This window comes from Grammomys surdaster, unplaced genomic scaffold (assembly GCF_004785775.1).
Source record: "Grammomys surdaster isolate TR1022 unplaced genomic scaffold, NIH_TR_1.0 126219, whole genome shotgun sequence".
Lineage (NCBI taxonomy): Eukaryota > Metazoa > Chordata > Mammalia > Rodentia > Muridae > Grammomys > Grammomys surdaster.
Genome location: NW_021621022.1, coordinates 7,487,379 through 7,504,189, shown reverse-complemented (window position 1 = coordinate 7,504,189; position 16,811 = coordinate 7,487,379). Strand labels below are relative to the sequence as shown.

The following is a 16,811-nucleotide window of genomic DNA, read 5'->3' as shown; positions in this document are numbered from 1 at the left end:
AGAGGGAGAGGGAGAGGGAGGATGATATGTTCTCGCTTCACAGTCAACATTGTCTGGATGCTCCAGAGCCACACGCTGGCAGGATGTAGCACTGTAGCATTGCCTCAGGATTAGAGTGTAAATGTGGATCCCTGCACACCCAGTTTCAGTCTCATCACTTTACCTAGCCATCTTTAAGTTTCATCAACTCAGCAAATGTGTTGTCTGCTACTCATAAGAAATAACCAAAGCACTGAACAAGGAGCAGTAGCTAAGCAGTAGGGATCATCTGTGTAGACACAGAAGTCAGGGGAGAAAACAGACTAAGTAGGCAAGATTTCTGACTCAAGGGAGGAAGAGACTTTTGCCTTTAGGCCGATAAAAATCCATTAGACGATTTAAACAAATAAAATGATATTACACTTTTAGATGTTGATGGAAAAAATTATTGAACAGGAGGGTTGGGAAAATTGCTATGGTTGAGTGTGTCTACCCTCAGTTAGTGTGTTGCAAGCTTGATTTCTCTATGTGGTAGTTAGGGCAGATGCTACCTGAGCAAAGGTGTTTGGATCAGGAGACTGAGGAGGTTGTCATTCCCTCATATATGAAAATTCCATGGGCAAGTCTATGTTTAAATTAAGTCTTACTTCGGAAGCTGATTGTGGTTCATTCAGTAGGTTATCCTTTCTCCATATTTAGAACAATCAATGGCTTTTTATTTTTATTTTATGTGTATGAATATTTTGTGTTCATGTGTGCTTGTGTATCACATGTATGCCTGGTGCCCTTGGAGGCAACAGGAGAGTGCCATATTCCTTAGAACTGTGAGTTTTGGGTGGTTGTGAGTTGCCACTTGAGTGCTGGGAATCAAACCCAGGTCATTTGAAAGAGCACTCTATGATCTTAACCATGAAGCCATCTCTCCATCCCCTGATGCTATTTCTTAAAATTCAGAAAAATTGCAAGTCTTCTAAATCACAAAGATAAGCCAGCCCTTTAAAATCAGTAGGTAACCATTCTACCTTACTGTGCCCCATACTAAATAGAATCTGGATATTCTTCCTATAAGGGAAAGATGCCCAGGAATAAAATACTATAAACTTAAGAATAAAAATAAAATATACTGTCATGAGTAAAAACTAAATTAAAATCAAATTGTTCTTTCTGGCTAACAGTTTGGCTCAATCAAAATGGTTATCCACCCCCTGAAACCCCATCATCTCTTGGTCTTACCCAGGAAACACTTTTCAGGACACTGTTTCTGTGATTAAAATACGTATGGGAATTATTTTCAGGATAACTTTCCATGTTTTCAGTATGGAGCCTGAGTGAATCATCATTACTCACCTACCTACTAGGGGGCATCATCTCAAGACATATCCTAGAATATGATGCATACTCAATTATTAAAAATAATGCGGCTTTGCATGGAGTGTTTGATAGTCAATAAGTATCTCTTCTCTACACACAACTCTGTGGCCATTAAGCAAGCTTGTATCAGTAGAGAAAAACATAAAGTATACCAAACTGAACATAGCAGTGACTTCAGTTATGGGTAATAATATAATGCCAACTGTTCCATGAACCAAATACAACAAAAGAGATATAATAAATTGATGAAATTCTTTTTAACTTTTAATTTCTTTATGAATTACTTTTATGGGCTTACAAATTAATGAGTCTCATACTGATATCTTCATACTAATAAAATTCTTAAACTTTTATTTGTAGAGCCTCAGCAGCATTCTTGGTCTCTGGGTGGGAGAATTTTCAAGGAACAGATGAATATTAGTCAGGGATACAGTCATGTGTTTGCTTCCAAATATAAACGGAAAGAAAAATTTCATCCTAGAATTCCCAGTGTTTGGGGACAGTCACAAGGAATGACTTACACCTTCAGATAGATAACTTTGTTTAGGTCTCAAGTCTATACCAGTGTAGAAACTCACCAAACATCAAAGGCCTTTCCATCAAAAGTTCACAGTGCAGACGAGAAGCATAAAATTCACTCACAGATATTCACATCCTAACAGACAGGAAGGCAGAGGTGGTCAGTGTTTTAGCAATCAGGGGGAAACAGCATTATCATGAAGATGTGGTGCCAACTGTGTGGGTTTGGGAAGTGGACAGTAGAGAAGCCCATGTCCCAGAGTGACTTAACACACTGCCAAGCTGAAGGAGACAGTTGGCATCAAGTAAAGAATATGGTTTTAGCACCCAAAACTAACTGGTGCTCTCAGTTCTGTCTATTCAACCTTGAAAGTCTCTTTGAGTTAAGCTGTAGGAAGATGAAAGGAAGGACATCTATGTAGGAGCACTCACACAGACAATAAAAGAGATGGGGTACCAAGAAATGAGTGGGCTAACCAAAGAAATGATCAGTTGGCTAAAGCTAAAGCCCTTGGTTTGTTGTTGATGATGATGACAAAATACCTTGCAAACAGTAACTGGGCCTGACACCCTAAATATTTATTGGGCCATTCATGTCAGGTAGAAAAACCTGCACAGCCAGGTAAAGAGTTTGGGGTCTCAATAACTTTTTTTTAACAATAAATAGGTTCTTGACAATAAAACACAAGCTATAAGGATGAATTCTTAAACAAATGGGGAATTTTCTAGAAGCATTTGATGAGAGTCTGCTGCATATGAGAAACTAATATGGATATTAGAAATGTAGCAACTGACACAAATTTATATTGCATTATAATTCAAGTAATCAGATGGAAAACAAATACTCATACATCATTTAATGAGGGGAAACTAAAGAGATCTATCTCAAGATTATTTTTTGTCATTGTGCAAACATCAGCACACACACACACACACACACACACACACACACACACAAGTATCCTGCTGGCTTAGCATAGAGTACTATTTTAGAATAAACATCTTTTTTTGTAAATAAGAGTACACTTTAAAATGGTGATTTAAAATACTAGTCTTATCAATGCTAGTCTTATTAATACACTCCAAAAATACTCTCTTGCCTTTCCTAAGGTAACAGATAATATAGCCTAATAGCAGATGCTTATTCTCAGAACCAACTATTATTTTTTTTATATGACTGGCTTTGCAGTAAGACAGGAGTGGGATCACCACAAATATAAGAGGAAAGTGCTAAGATATTACTATGGCTCTGACAGCTGTAATGTCTCATGATGATGACTATTTTTAGCTTCATTATAATTGTATAGGATTCAGTCTCTTACTGACTTAACAACATGTGTCAATCATGGAATAGATAAAGAAGTTGTAGAAATCCAAGCATGAGCTGACTGTGGATTTACTCTGAGTAGTCACACTGAAAGAGATAGAAGTGCTTAAGTTCTGAGTACGTGGTGAAAGGTGAGGTAATAGAATTAACTCATACACTATGAGTAGAGTGTAAGAGAAAGGCAGGTGTTCCTGATGATTTCAATGTCTTTGGCTTGCCTAGTTACACTGCCAGTGTCCATTTCTCTAAGAGAAGAAAAATATTTGGAGGAAGATTTTTGGGATGAAGATCATGAGTATAGTCCATGTATCATCTATGATATATCAAAATGCAAGAAACATACAAAAGCAAAAGTACCGAAGTATTTTTGAGTTACATGAACTGGACAAACAATTACATAGTAGTAGCGTTTAAGATAGGCAGTTTGTGAGAAGTCTGAGTACTTGTAGTCAGAAGATACAGGAAGTGAAAGACTGAACGCTGGAGCCTCCCTGTGTTTACGTGTCTGGATCATGAAGAGAAAGGGCTGAGAAGGGTAAGAGAGAAAGAAACTAATGTGAGAGGAAGCCCTAAGCTGTAGGCAAGGAAAGAAAATATGTCCCAAAGCTTGGGAAGAGAGTATTAAGCACATAACCAAGAATCAAGCATGAATCTATCAATAGATAAAAGTCATTGTATTTAAGATCCAAAGGTCACTCACTGATGACCTTGATGAAAAAGTTTTGCAGAGTAGTGAGGACAAAAACCTGAGGGAGTGTCTTAAAGAGAAAGAGAACTTGGGACAGTGATCATTGAAAACTCTTTCTGAGCATTTTGAAAACAAGTAAGACTGGTAGAATAGGATACCTACTTAGAAGAGTGACCAAAATGTGTTCAAGGATGACAAAAATCATCCGAGGTGATAATAGGTAACTAATGAGTCTGTTAGAATTAGAGGTGACAGGATGCCTTTTATGTGCTCTGAGTCTTCCATATGTCCTTGTACCTGTAGACATTAGAGTGTGTTACTAGTCATATGTTTTGTTGTATTTATTATGAGACCTTTTCTATGTGTGTTAATAGAAAAATCTGTGAGTTGTATCTTGGGTATTGTGAGCTTTTGGGCTAATATTCAATCATCAGTGAGTGAATACTATGTGTGTTCTTTTGTGACTGGGTTACCTCAGTCAGGATGATATTTTCTATTTCCATTCATTTGCCTAAGAATTTCATGAATTCATTGTTTTTAATAGCTGAGTAGTACTCCACTGTGTAAATGTACCACATTTTCTGTATCCATTCCTCTGTTGAAGGGCATCTGGGCTCCTTCCAGCTTCTGGCTATTATAAATAAGGCTGCTATGAACATAGTGGATCATGTGTCATTGTTATATGTTGGAACATCTTCTGGGTATATGGCCAGGAGTGGTATAGCTGTGCCCTCAAATAATACTATGTCCAATTTTCTGAGGAATCACCAAACCGATTTCCAGAGTGGTTGTATCAGCTTGCAATCCTACCAACAATGGAGGAGTGTTCCTCTTTTTCCACATCCTCGAAAGCATCTGCTATCACCCGAGTTTTTATCTTAGCCATAATGACTGGTGTGAGGTGGAATCTCAGGGTTGTTTTGATTTATATTTCCCTGATGACTAAGGATGTTGAACATTTCTTTAGGTGTTTCTCAGCCATTCGAGTTTCCTCAGTTTAGAATTCTTTGTTTAGCTCTGTACCTCATTTTTAATAGGGTCATTTGGTTGTCTGGAGTCTAATTTCTTGAGTTCTTTGTATATATTGGATATTAGCCCTCTATCAGATGTAGGATTGGTAAAGATCTTTTCCCAATCTGTTGGTTGCCATTTTGTCCTAATGACAGTGTCCTTTTCCTTACAGAAGCTTTGCAATTTTATGAGATTACATTTGTCAATTCTTGATCTTAGAACAAAAGCTACTGGTGTTCTGTTTAGGAACTTTTCCCCTGTGCCCAAGTACCCGAGGCTCTTCCCTACCTTCTCTTCTATTAGTTTCAGTGCATCTGGTTTTATGTGAAGATCCTTTATCCATTTGGACTTGAGCTTTGTACAAGGAGATAAGAATAGATTGATTTGCATTCTTCTACATGCTGACATCCAGTTGAACCAGCACCATTTGCTGAAAATGCTGTCCTTTTTCCACTGGACAGTTTTAGTTCCTTTGTCAAAGATCAAGTGACCATAGGTGTGTGTGTTCATTTCTGGGTCTTCAATTTTATTCCATTGATCTTCCTGCCTGTCTCTGTACCAATACCATGGAGCTCTTATCACTATTGCTCTGTAGTACAGCTTTAGGTCAGGGATGGTGATACAACTCACAGATCACATGAAGCTCATGAAGAAGGAAGACGAAAGTGTAGGTGCTTTGGTCCTTCTTAGAAGGAGTAACAAAATACTCATTGAAGCAAATATGGAGACAAAGTATGAGACAGAAATTCAAGGAGGGGCTGTCCGGAGACTGCTACACCTGGATGTCCATCCCATGTGTGGTCACCAAAGGTGGATTCTGATGTGGATGCTAGGAAGTGCATGATGATAAGAGCATGATATAGCTGTCTCCTTAGAAGTTTGCCAGAACCTGACATATACTGAGGTGGATGCTCATAGCTAACCACTGAATTGATCATGAGGTTCCCAATGGAGGAGTTAGAGAGAAGGCTGAAGGAACTGAAGGGGTTTGTGGCTCCATGGGGAGAGCAACAATACCAACCAACCAGAGCTCCTAGGGTCTAAACCACCAGCCTGGGAGCACATAGGGAGGGACCCATGGCTCCAGCTGTATATGTAGGGGAAGATGGCCTTGTTGAGCAGAGGTGGGAGAGGAAATCCTTGGTCCCATGAAGGCTGTATGCTCCAGTGTGGGGGAATTTGAGAGCAGGGAGGTGGGAGTGGGGGTGTGTGGGGGCACATCCTCATAGAAGCAGGAAGAGGAGAATGGGATAGGAGGTTTCTGTGCGGGAGGTGATGGAGAAAGGGGATAACATCTGAAATGTAAATAAAATATCCAAGAAAGAAAGAAAGAAAGAAAGAAAGAAAGAAAGAAAGAAAGAAAGAAAGAAAGAGAGAAAGAGAAAGGGAGGGAGGGAAGGAGGAAGTAAGGAAGAAAGAAAGACAAACCTGTGTGTCTTTGCCTTGTTTGTGAAATGGAAAATATTTTTTTAGTCCTTAATTTTTCACGATTGTCTCTTATTTTTTCAAGTGACACTTTCTAATCAAAGTAGGTCTTACTTAGTAAAAGAAATGCAGAGACAGAATCCAGACACGTGACATCTTGATACTAGAAACCTCTTCATGGTTAAACATTATTATAATAGCCCCTATTTATAAATCAGACGTTGAAGCCCGAAGAAATAAATGACTTGCTGAGGGTAGGTAAATCAGTTACTGGAGAACACACAGCTCCCAATTCTGAATGTGATGTTCTTTTCAGTGCACTCAAAGCATAATAAATGAGTGGACATTGGCCCCTGTGTCTACAAAGAAAATTACAAGCAGACCTTCATTAGTAGGGCTTCGGGCTACTTAATTTACTTTCAAGTCAGAAGCAGAGTTCTTTTTAACCCACTGTTAGGTTGCAAATATTTCTTCCAATTCTGGAGGTAATTGTTCCATTCTGATATTGGTTTCCTTTATGGTGCAGACCTTTCTCACTTTAAGAATCATTTTTCTTCAGCATTTTGAAGACTTACTCATGGAGAGTTCGCATCCCAACGCTCTAGACTCTTTGCACTTGTTTTCTTCTACTACTTTCATGGTTTCAGGTCACAGATTTAAGCCTTGGTCTACTTGAGGTCAATTTTTCTAAATAATGCGGGATAGTAGCCTCCTTTCCCTCTTCTGTACATAGATGGTCCATTTTCTTGGCACAATTTACTGAAATAAATGTCTCTGCCCAGTCTGTGTTCCTGTGTCCTTGGCTGTGCATGTCTGTATTTGCTTGTAGAGTTTCTGTTTTGTATCATTGGCCTGGCTATCAGATTTATGCTAATACCACACAGATATCAGAAGATTATATTGAATTGTAGAATATTTTAAAACTAAGTAATATTAGACCCTGTGCTTTGTTCTTTTCCTTAAGCTAACTTTGTTTTTTCTAATATCTTATAGTTCTGTATGAATTTTAGAATTATTTTTCTATTTCCTATGATAAGCATCATTGGAACTTTGATAGGAATTTTCTCAAAACTAGAGATTGTTTTGCATACTGTGAATGGCCCTGATTAAAGTAAATGTGTCATAACTTAAAACATAAAGACCTGAGTCTGGGAAAGGGACAAGTGGAAATAAAGCAGGCTTCATGGTGGTGGGAGGGAGGCAAGAGCACATGGGGTTGTTAGAAAGTAAAATATGTATATTTTATATACATATATGGAACTGTTAAAGAGCAAATTTAATGAATAAAGAACACTGCATACTTTACTAATTACCTGGTAGAGATAGACAAATATAATGAGAGGTCCTTCAGTAGTGTGTCAAAGTGAAGAAACAGTAAGAGACTCTGGAGTCCAGAGAGGGAAGGGGACAGCAGAACATGGTGATGAACGTTGAAGTGCTGAAATTGGTTCTGGGTACAGGGCTCTGAGGATGTACTTATCCACTTCACTGTCTAACTTTCTAATGACTAATTACTAAGAGAAGCGTAGATTACCTTAAAATTTTCTATTTTAATTTTTAAGTTATGTGTTGTGTGTTTGGGGTGGAAAGGGGTGAGTGCAGCGAGCATGGAGGCCAGAAGATGATGTCTGATTCCTTGAAGCTGAAGTTATAGGCAGCTATGAGCCATCCAACTTGGGCGCTGGGAACCAAACTCAGCTCCTCTACAAAAGCAACATGCACTTTTAACTGCTGAACCATCTATCCAGATCCAAACAGTTTACTTATGCTTAATATCTGTTTATTCAATAAATATGTTTTGATGCCATACTACTCAAATCACTGAAGATTAACCTATAAACTAAACCAGTGAAATCTTTTTCTTCAGAAAGTCACATTTTAACTGGTGTAGTCAAGTAATTAGAAGACAAAATAGATTATTGAAATGTTTGGTATTTGAGATGATGATTAACTAAGGGCCACAAAGGTCAGTTTTGTATAAGGCATTTAGAGAAGACTTCACTAATCTGATATTTATATAGGTAAATGAAAAAAAAAAGGAAAAGCAAGACTATCTTTGAAAAGAATTTTCCAGGCAAAGGAGCAAGCAGTCAACACTCTTAAAGCAGAATGCAGTTAGCCTGCTCACTGAATACTCAAGAAATAATTCCATATAAATATATAATGTATGGCAAGGACTGAGAGAAAAACTGGTAAACTAAGAGGATATTTCAATAAACTATGGTAGACAGTGATGTCTTGGAATAGCATAGGAGAAGGATAAGTGCGAGATTATCAGCTGTCTTTCAGGACAAACTGGGTTTGCTAATGGATGAGATATTAGCTGTCAGAGAAGACTTAAAGTGGCTGTAAAGATGCAGCTGCAGTACTCAAGGTAAGAGAGTCTATGAAGGAAATATAATGGGAGGCTATGAAGACACCAAGTTGGAAGGGTGGAAGTAGATGCCCAGAATTATACTCACATTTAAGATATCAAACACTCAAGTAAAGAATTTGCTTCTAGGGGTATTAAATCCAGAGATTTTGACAGATAAGTGAGACAGAGAAACTATTGAAGGAAGAAAAAATGAGTTTGGGAGGAAGTTGGCCTGAAAAGACAGTGAAAAGGAATGAGTTTGGGAGGAAGTTGGCCTGAAAAGACAGTGAAAAGGAATGCCATTGACTAGAATCCCAATCGGACAGAGTAGAATCTTCTGGAATGTGATGAGGTCTTTTAAATCTAAGGAAGCTGAATAGCTGGGGAATGTTAGAGGGATGGTGTGAACTGGGAGAGGTGACAGGATCCCAGATGGAAACATAGAGATGCATTGACCTTATAAGACAATGCAAATGTGTAAAGAGGCTTATCCATGACCCTCAGTACTTGACTATATCTGGGTTTTCTTTTTTACCGTTAGTTTGGAAATAGTAATATGTTATAAAGCCTCTTACTTCTCCTTTCAATGTATCTTTTATTTTAATTAATACATAATGTAACATGTATACATTTTTTTTAACATTTCTGTTTGTTTTTCCAGTGTTCTCAAGTGGCTTTTGTATGTGGTTCTCTATTTCATCTACTTCAACCAAAGTGTACGGAGTAGACTTCAGTGATCTTTTTCCCTAAAACATTCTTGACTTTTTTCATCTCAGAAGTTTTAATCCATCTATAATCATATTAGACACAGAGTAGAATCCATGCCAAGTTCCTTTCAACCTCCGCTATCTCCACTGTTGTTGTTAATTAGTACATGATGTATTTTAGCCTCAAGCCTTGCACAAGTTGTGAAACTGTGTCTTGGAGTGTTTCCTGTGTTAGATCAAAACTGCCTGTCTACCTACTAGGTTGAGCATCCTTGCAGTGGAAGCAGGAACGAGGAGTAGGGTGCAACTTTTCTCAGATAATCCTTCACAATGTTTCCCACAGGTATATTTTGGATGACTGTACTTATTTCTCAGATTCAAGGTATGTATTATTCTTCTCTGTAATGTTTGTTTATTACATCTGAGGCATTATCTCTTTAGCTACAATATTTGAACTATGGATTACAAAAATGCTAACTTGCACTGGTGATTTGTCAGAGGGTAACAATGTCAAGCTTAGATTGGGTTACAACTGATCATGAGGTTTGATGAGTCTATGAAAATTCATATCTCCCTTGACCTCTAACAATCATAAGAAAGGGAAAGAGATGGACATTTACAAAATACCTGTAAAAATACAGACACTGTACTAGACCTTAGCTTCTTTGTATGTCAGAAGGTTTAAAATACTTTACTATTATACCTTTTAGTGATAAAGAATAGGAAAATGCCATTTGCAGATCACAGAGATTAGATATGATACAAGTGGTCACACAGTGCATTAACGGGTACTTATAACAAACCTTGAAACAAATCTGAGTACATCCCTCAAATCCATATTATTCAATCTTTATTGTTATATATGATCCATAATACACTCACAGTTAACTGTCAATGTAACATGACATGATAAAAAGATAAAATTTTGCATTGAGATGGACCACCTAAGATCATCTAAGCAGTGGAAGCTTTGAACTTTACCTACGGGATTAAGATTACAAATGCAAATTCGCAAAAAAAAAGAGTTAAAAAAGAGAAAAAAAGAGTTACTTAATTTTGAAATGGGTCATTTCTGTAGAGGATTTGGCAGAAGCGAGCATCTGGAGGTAGATGTGGAGAACAGAAATAACAAAGGTGGTAATTCAGAGCAAGGTGGAAATAGCCTAAAGATGCTGTGTCTTTGTTCGCCTCCTTCCTTATGTCTCTCTGATCTGTAAATAGCCATTTCAACTTCTTCACATTACCAGCTAAGGATGATATGAGTGCATGGCTGGTCATTGGAAACACATGAACTGGAGGAGCGTAAAGCCATTTGTCACTCATTGGAAGGTGGATTGTAATAACACATGCATTTTCCCTTTTTGTTTTCTTTTAGAAAAGGGGATTGTTGGAGTAGAGGGCCAAGAACTGGTTCATCCTAAAAAGCTTCCCTTGCTACACAAACGCGATCTTGAACGCATTCATGACTCTGATACACCGGTATACATTTTGACTTAGTAAATATGACTCAGTGGCTTTCATGGATGTGCAAAAAGCTTCCCCTGGCTCCAAGAAGGAGTAAATATGAAACAAATATGGGATTCAGCTTTGTGGGAGACACCCACTTGGTTTGCAGTGTATGCTCAGGGGTAACTAACCCTCAATAAGTTAGCAAAGTGAAAGAGAGAGAGAGAGAGAGAGAGAGGGAGGGAGGGAGGGAGGGAGGGAGGGAGGGAGAGAGAGAGAGAGAGAGAGAGAGAGAGAGAGAGAGAGAGAGAGAGAGAGACTGCTCAAGCTTTGGGGAGCAATTTTCTACTTTCAGTTTTGGTGACGAGTTCCCTAAGTCTGTGCAGACTCATGTAATGTCCCCTCCATTTTAGAGCACACCCTTGAGCCTTTCTTTGGCTTTTGTCAATTTTCAGTGCACAGGATTATTTGCTTTACGTGTTCTGCAGCCCAATGGGACAGCTTCCATAGGAACAAAAAAAATTTCTTGGCCTTACAAAGGTTTTCATTTGAGTGTTACCATTTAAAAATACCTACAACATTATTTTTACAGTATTTACAATATTTACAGTAGATGATAAAAATACGCATATGATGGAACACTATAATTTATTCAAGTTCTAAGATTATAAAGATCTTAGATAGGTATTTTTAGAGAGTTATATTTAGGTATTTGCATTTTACAACCTAGGTTTTTAACTTGGGTTCACAGAAAATACTTAGAGTCTTTTGCCCTGACAACAGAATACAATACTTCTGGTGCCACAGCATTTCTTCCCCTTCTCATGGTGGCAGCTAGCTTTCTATACCATCAATCATAGGTTTCTCAGTAATTAGAATGCAACATTGCAGCCTCTATCATGGTCTCATAGCATGATGCAACAGAAGCAGCTCTCTTCCTTCTGGGGACAATTCTCTGGGCTATTTTTCTCTAATAAGATTCTTCTCAAATATTATTTTGAACTTCAACTCTTTCTTCATCTTCTCAAGCCTCCATGTAGTTAAAAGGCTGATATATAGCCAGTGGAAGAACCAGCTTCCTATAGTCCACTGTACAAAACATTTGTCTTGCGATAGCCAAATTTTGTACCAGAAACTATATTGTAACTGAATGAGATTATCCTGGGCCAGGGAAGGATACAGGGGATGATCCTAGAATGGAAAAGTGTCACACCTGCGACAAAAGACCTAAACTCTGGATCTGTACGGGTGGGGACATATCAAAAGAGATCAAGACTCAACTTCTAAAACCCTCAAGAGAAAATATGGGGCAATATGAATAATACTATAAGTGACTGTTTTGATATATAAATAATCTAGTAGGATCCACGAGTCTTTTCTGATGAAAATAAATAATATATATACATATATATGTGGATAGATAGATAGATAGATAGATAGATAGATAGATATCAACACATGTGGGAGACTACACCAGTGTTCCATATAAAACTGATTCTTTCTATCCATACTCTTACCTTTAGGAGGTATAGTGCAGGTCCCCACTTCTTAACAATAAACTTCTCACTCTCATTTTGTTCGAAAGAGTGAAGCATGATACAGAGAAAGTTGTAAATAAATAAGCTATCTGTCAGTTGACCAAGGTCAGTGTGATCCATAAGATGGATGGGTGACAGTATGGACTCTTAAGGTGACACAGTGATACTGTTTTTAGTGGTTTTCATTGGGGGAAACCATAGCTTCAGCTAGCTTTAAGAAAAGCATTCAAAAACCCTATAAGACATCGAGTGAATACAAGGCAAAAATATCAAACACTTCAAAACTAAGGAGAATACAGGGAACTTATGGGCTTGAGAGGACCAAGGAAATATGATAAGCAACCAAAGCATGGCATCGGGGTTAGGACTGTGCAAGAAGGAGAGAACAAATAAAACTGAGAGAATAAAAATATGTGTAGACTTTAATGATAACACAATCTTGCTTCATGAGTTGTAAAAATCATATCATAACTATATATAGTATATTGATAATAGGAAGATTGGATGGGACCTCAATACTCTTCTCAAATTGTTTTAAAATCTACTCTATCGATTTTATTATTACTATGTCTGAAGTAACAGTTTTTTTTTAAGAGGGGGGAGGCCAAATTATTATTATTGATTTAAAATTTGATTACAACCAATTTTGTTGGTATTTAAAATTAGAGGTGTTTTAAATCTCAATAATGGCAATATACCAATATCCAAATATGAAGTTTGGTAAAAATAGGAAGCTTTCTAATAGTTACAGATTTAAAGTAAAGTCAATTTAGAGAAACACAAACTCCATGTTTACAGCGACTGTGCCAGATTTAACCTTCAGTAGTACGTAAGTAAACTGTTCACATTTAGATCTTCACTTTTGAGATTTGACAGCTGTTCTTAAAAAAATTTCAGTACCTGTGCAAATAAACAGTCTTCCATGTGCCTTAGCACCCACTTAAAATATCTCCACTGTGTATGTACAAAACACCCACCACATCTGCAGGGCAAAATACATACTTTCATAACAAAACTATAATGTACCTCTCAAGTATGAACAATATACACATAATACATGGTATACAGTATTTACAAAATATAAAATATAATACAAGCTGCTTGTGTGACTTAAGCTCATTGTGTTGGATGCTGCAACATGGCAAGTTCCCACTGCTGTGTCCATTTTCTTTAGAGTCCAAAGATCTGGGGAAATCTATGTGTAATACATACTGCAGACTGAAACCTAGGTCTGCACTTTGAGGAGTGTTTTCAAGTGCACTGCCATCAGCTCACGGCTCTGGCTGGGGTTTTCAGCAGCACTTCCCATCCAGTGACTCGGAGGCTTTGGGAGGACACTAGGGGAAGGTGGGTCGCTGAACTTTGCTCCAGCGTAATTTTCCTTTTGGCTCACTTCTGTTAGAAATGCTGATTTCTTCAAATGGTTATTTTTAATGTTCTCAGTATTTTTAAAAGGCTTTTTTTCCTGCTTCTGCATTCTATCAGAGGAAGCAGAATCTTGCCAAAAGTCATTTTCATTCCTTTTTGCAGAGGTGATCTTGGTTAGTGGCAAGTTATATTTGCTTTTCTGTCTGTTTATCTTTGGTTGTTCACACAAGTGTATACCATGCACAAGCTGGCTGTGGGGAAGGGCAATTTTCTCCGATTTTCCCATCTTTGATTTTAAAACCTCCTTCGCGAGTGGGGGCTGTCTGTGAAGCAGGGCAGTGGCCGCTGGACCTCGCTCCTCCTGCGCTGCGACTGGCCCCGGCGCCGGGCTGCGGCCACCGTCGAGGCTCGGCCGGTGCTGCTGGAACTGGTGGAAGCGGCTGGGGAGCTGCCCCGCCGGGCTAGCCCGCACCTTCTTCTTCCGCCGCTTCTTGGGCGCCGCCCGCGGGGCAGCCGCCGGGGCCAAGCTGCAGCCGGACGGCGCAGGGGTGCGAGGCCCTGAAGTAACAGTTTTGTCGTGTAAAAAATTAATTCACTTAAAAAATGGGCAACACATATGAACAACTATGAATCAGCATTATAAAGAATTCTCAACAAACAAACACGATGAATCAGAAGCTCATCAAATTACTAATAACTAAACCAGAGCAAAATAGCTGTGCCAATAGTGAGAGAGAGAGAGAGAGAGAGAGAGAGAGAGAGAGAGAGAGAGAGAGACAGACAGAGAGAGACAGAGAGAGACAGAGAGACAGAGAGAGAAAGTTAGAATTTTCATTGTTCATTACTGACAGCATCTACAACTGACTAGCACTACTGTTGGGCTATCTAACTGGAGTTGACATCGATTGTGCTGATAGAATTTCTATATCATTGTTCCTTTCTTCATAGCATCTTGCTAGTATGTATCAAAACCTTACTTATTTTGCCCATGCTGTAGACAATTCAACTCTAACTACAATGAGCATCCCAACCTAAATTTCAGATAATCAGTATAGATGAAGTAAACCAAGATCTTTTCATATTGTGTATGACAAATATAAAACTCCTTCTAGATAAGACTATTTATGACTGGAAGTGGTAATGATCTAGGGAGGAGAGAGGAGTAATATGGAGTATGTATACAAAACTTTTTAAAACACACACAAAAAAAGGAAGATCTGAGGGTTTGAAAAGGTATAGGTGAACATAAAGTGACTCGTATATTCCTGACTAAGGGGCAAATATACATTATCCATTTTGTTTCATTAGTAGAAATATCTTTTTTAATTGAGATGTAATTGGTAATACCATTCTTATAATGCTGTCTCTCTTAAAGTTCACCCTTGTCAAGGTTCCTTCCCTGAATTTACTGTGGGAAAATATAGGTGGATAATGTCCCCCCTCCCCAAGACATTCCCTTCCAGTAATTTAACTGATGTAGAATTCACAGAAAGGATATTGTTTTTCAGGAGGAGTATGAAGAAGAATTGTTGTATGAAATAAAACTGGGCAGAAAAACTTTAATCCTTCACCTTCTGAAAGCAAGGTAAGATGTTTTGTTTGTTTTGCTTTGTTTCAACAGGGTCTCCTCAAATCGACAATGTAAATGAGGATGACCTTGAACTTCTTATCCCCCTACCTCTGTCTCCCTAGTGCTAGGATTACAGGTGTCCACCACCATGCCCAGGTAAGATCAAGCTAAGTTCTATTGTGGTTGCATATCTTATAGGGTTAGGTGCCTATGATACTCATGGTTTTATACATACTGCCAATGATGTGAATTCCTCAAGTCTTTGTGAATTTGTCCTCTTCAAATATAATCCTATCACATATAAGGAGCAAGAAGAGTGTTGATTCTGTTCTCTGGTTGCTAATTTACTTTTCCTCTTTTGATTCTTGGGAATATTTGAGATCCACCTAGTCCCTCTAAGAAGGATATTTGTACACTGATATTTCTCTGAGTCAGCATTCATTCTCAGTAAAAGGAAGGTTAATATTAACAGAGAAATTTCTACTTGACTTTCTTCGGTGTTGTTTCTTACTTTTCTCAATATATATACAAAGTGTGAGCATTAAAACAAAACAGCAACAACAAAATCATGTCCAAGGTTGTGATGCATTTCTGTGTACCTTTAAGTTCACCTTGTTACCATCTACTGACATTTTAGTTGGGATTTTATTAAATCTATAAATCAATTTGGAAAAATCTGTTTGGCCAGCTAATAGGTTTCTTATTATGATTCCACTTATTTAATATCCAACTATACATTTTGGAGTTACTTTATCAGATTATGTAAGTTCATTGAGAAGTGCTTTGGGATTTCTTTGTCTTAACACAAGTGGATCAATGTGGCAAAGGTCTGAAGATGGATTGAAGGAATTGGGAGTCACATTTGTAAATAGGGCCATATCTGAAGTAGGTATTCTTGGAAGCAGCTATAGTGTGATTTATACTTCTTGGATATAAACTTTGAACTATCCTTGCATGTCTAGGTCAAAACTCTAATTGCATTTTATGAATTGTTTTAAAGAAGTTTTTTTTAAAAATATTGCTTTTCTAAAATTTCCATAATGTTTGCTGACTTTTCTATACTATGTACAGTAGTATGAGGTTCAGTTTTTAGAAAGTTTATAGTCAGAATGTTTGACATTGGTTTTCTTTTTTCTTTTTTAAAGAATGACAAGACTACTGAGATTTAGGACACCTTAAATTCTCCTCAACCATAAAACTGGTTTTGTGTGTGTGGAGGGGGTTAGAGTGGATTATCTCATTGGCTCTCCTCTCTCTTTCAGGGAATTCCTCACTTCAAATTACAGTGAGACATACTACAACATAAAGAAAGAAATGGTCACCAAGCATCCACAGATCTTGGTATGTTACAAAACCTTACTTTGTCTCCTCTTTGAAATCTTTATTTCCGGGTGGGATTTTATGCAGTAATGTCAGATTTACAAGCTATCTCAAAGCTTCTCTAAAAGAACTATCCCTGAGTTGACTAGTCTGTGTAAATGGTGGTAGAATGGAAAACAGTAGTCT

At 37.9% G+C, this 16,811-nt stretch overlaps 1 protein-coding gene and 1 pseudogene across 1 annotated transcript in view; one reads left to right on the top strand and one right to left on the bottom strand.

Moving 5' to 3' along the window:
* The first annotated feature begins 9,667 nt into the window (after positions 1-9,667).
* Adam7 (ADAM metallopeptidase domain 7) overlaps positions 9,668-16,811 on the top strand; it is a 36,465-nt gene continuing 29,321 nt past the window's right edge. Inside the window, exons 1-4 of the mRNA XM_028758825.1 lie at positions 9,668-9,765; positions 10,759-10,862; positions 15,244-15,320; positions 16,568-16,646. Of these exons, the coding sequence (XP_028614658.1) occupies positions 9,714-9,765; positions 10,759-10,862; positions 15,244-15,320; positions 16,568-16,646 (312 nt within the window). The 5' untranslated portion in view covers positions 9,668-9,713. The remainder of the gene's footprint in view (positions 9,766-10,758; positions 10,863-15,243; positions 15,321-16,567; positions 16,647-16,811) is intronic.
* LOC114613411 lies at positions 12,964-15,030 on the bottom strand (annotated as a pseudogene).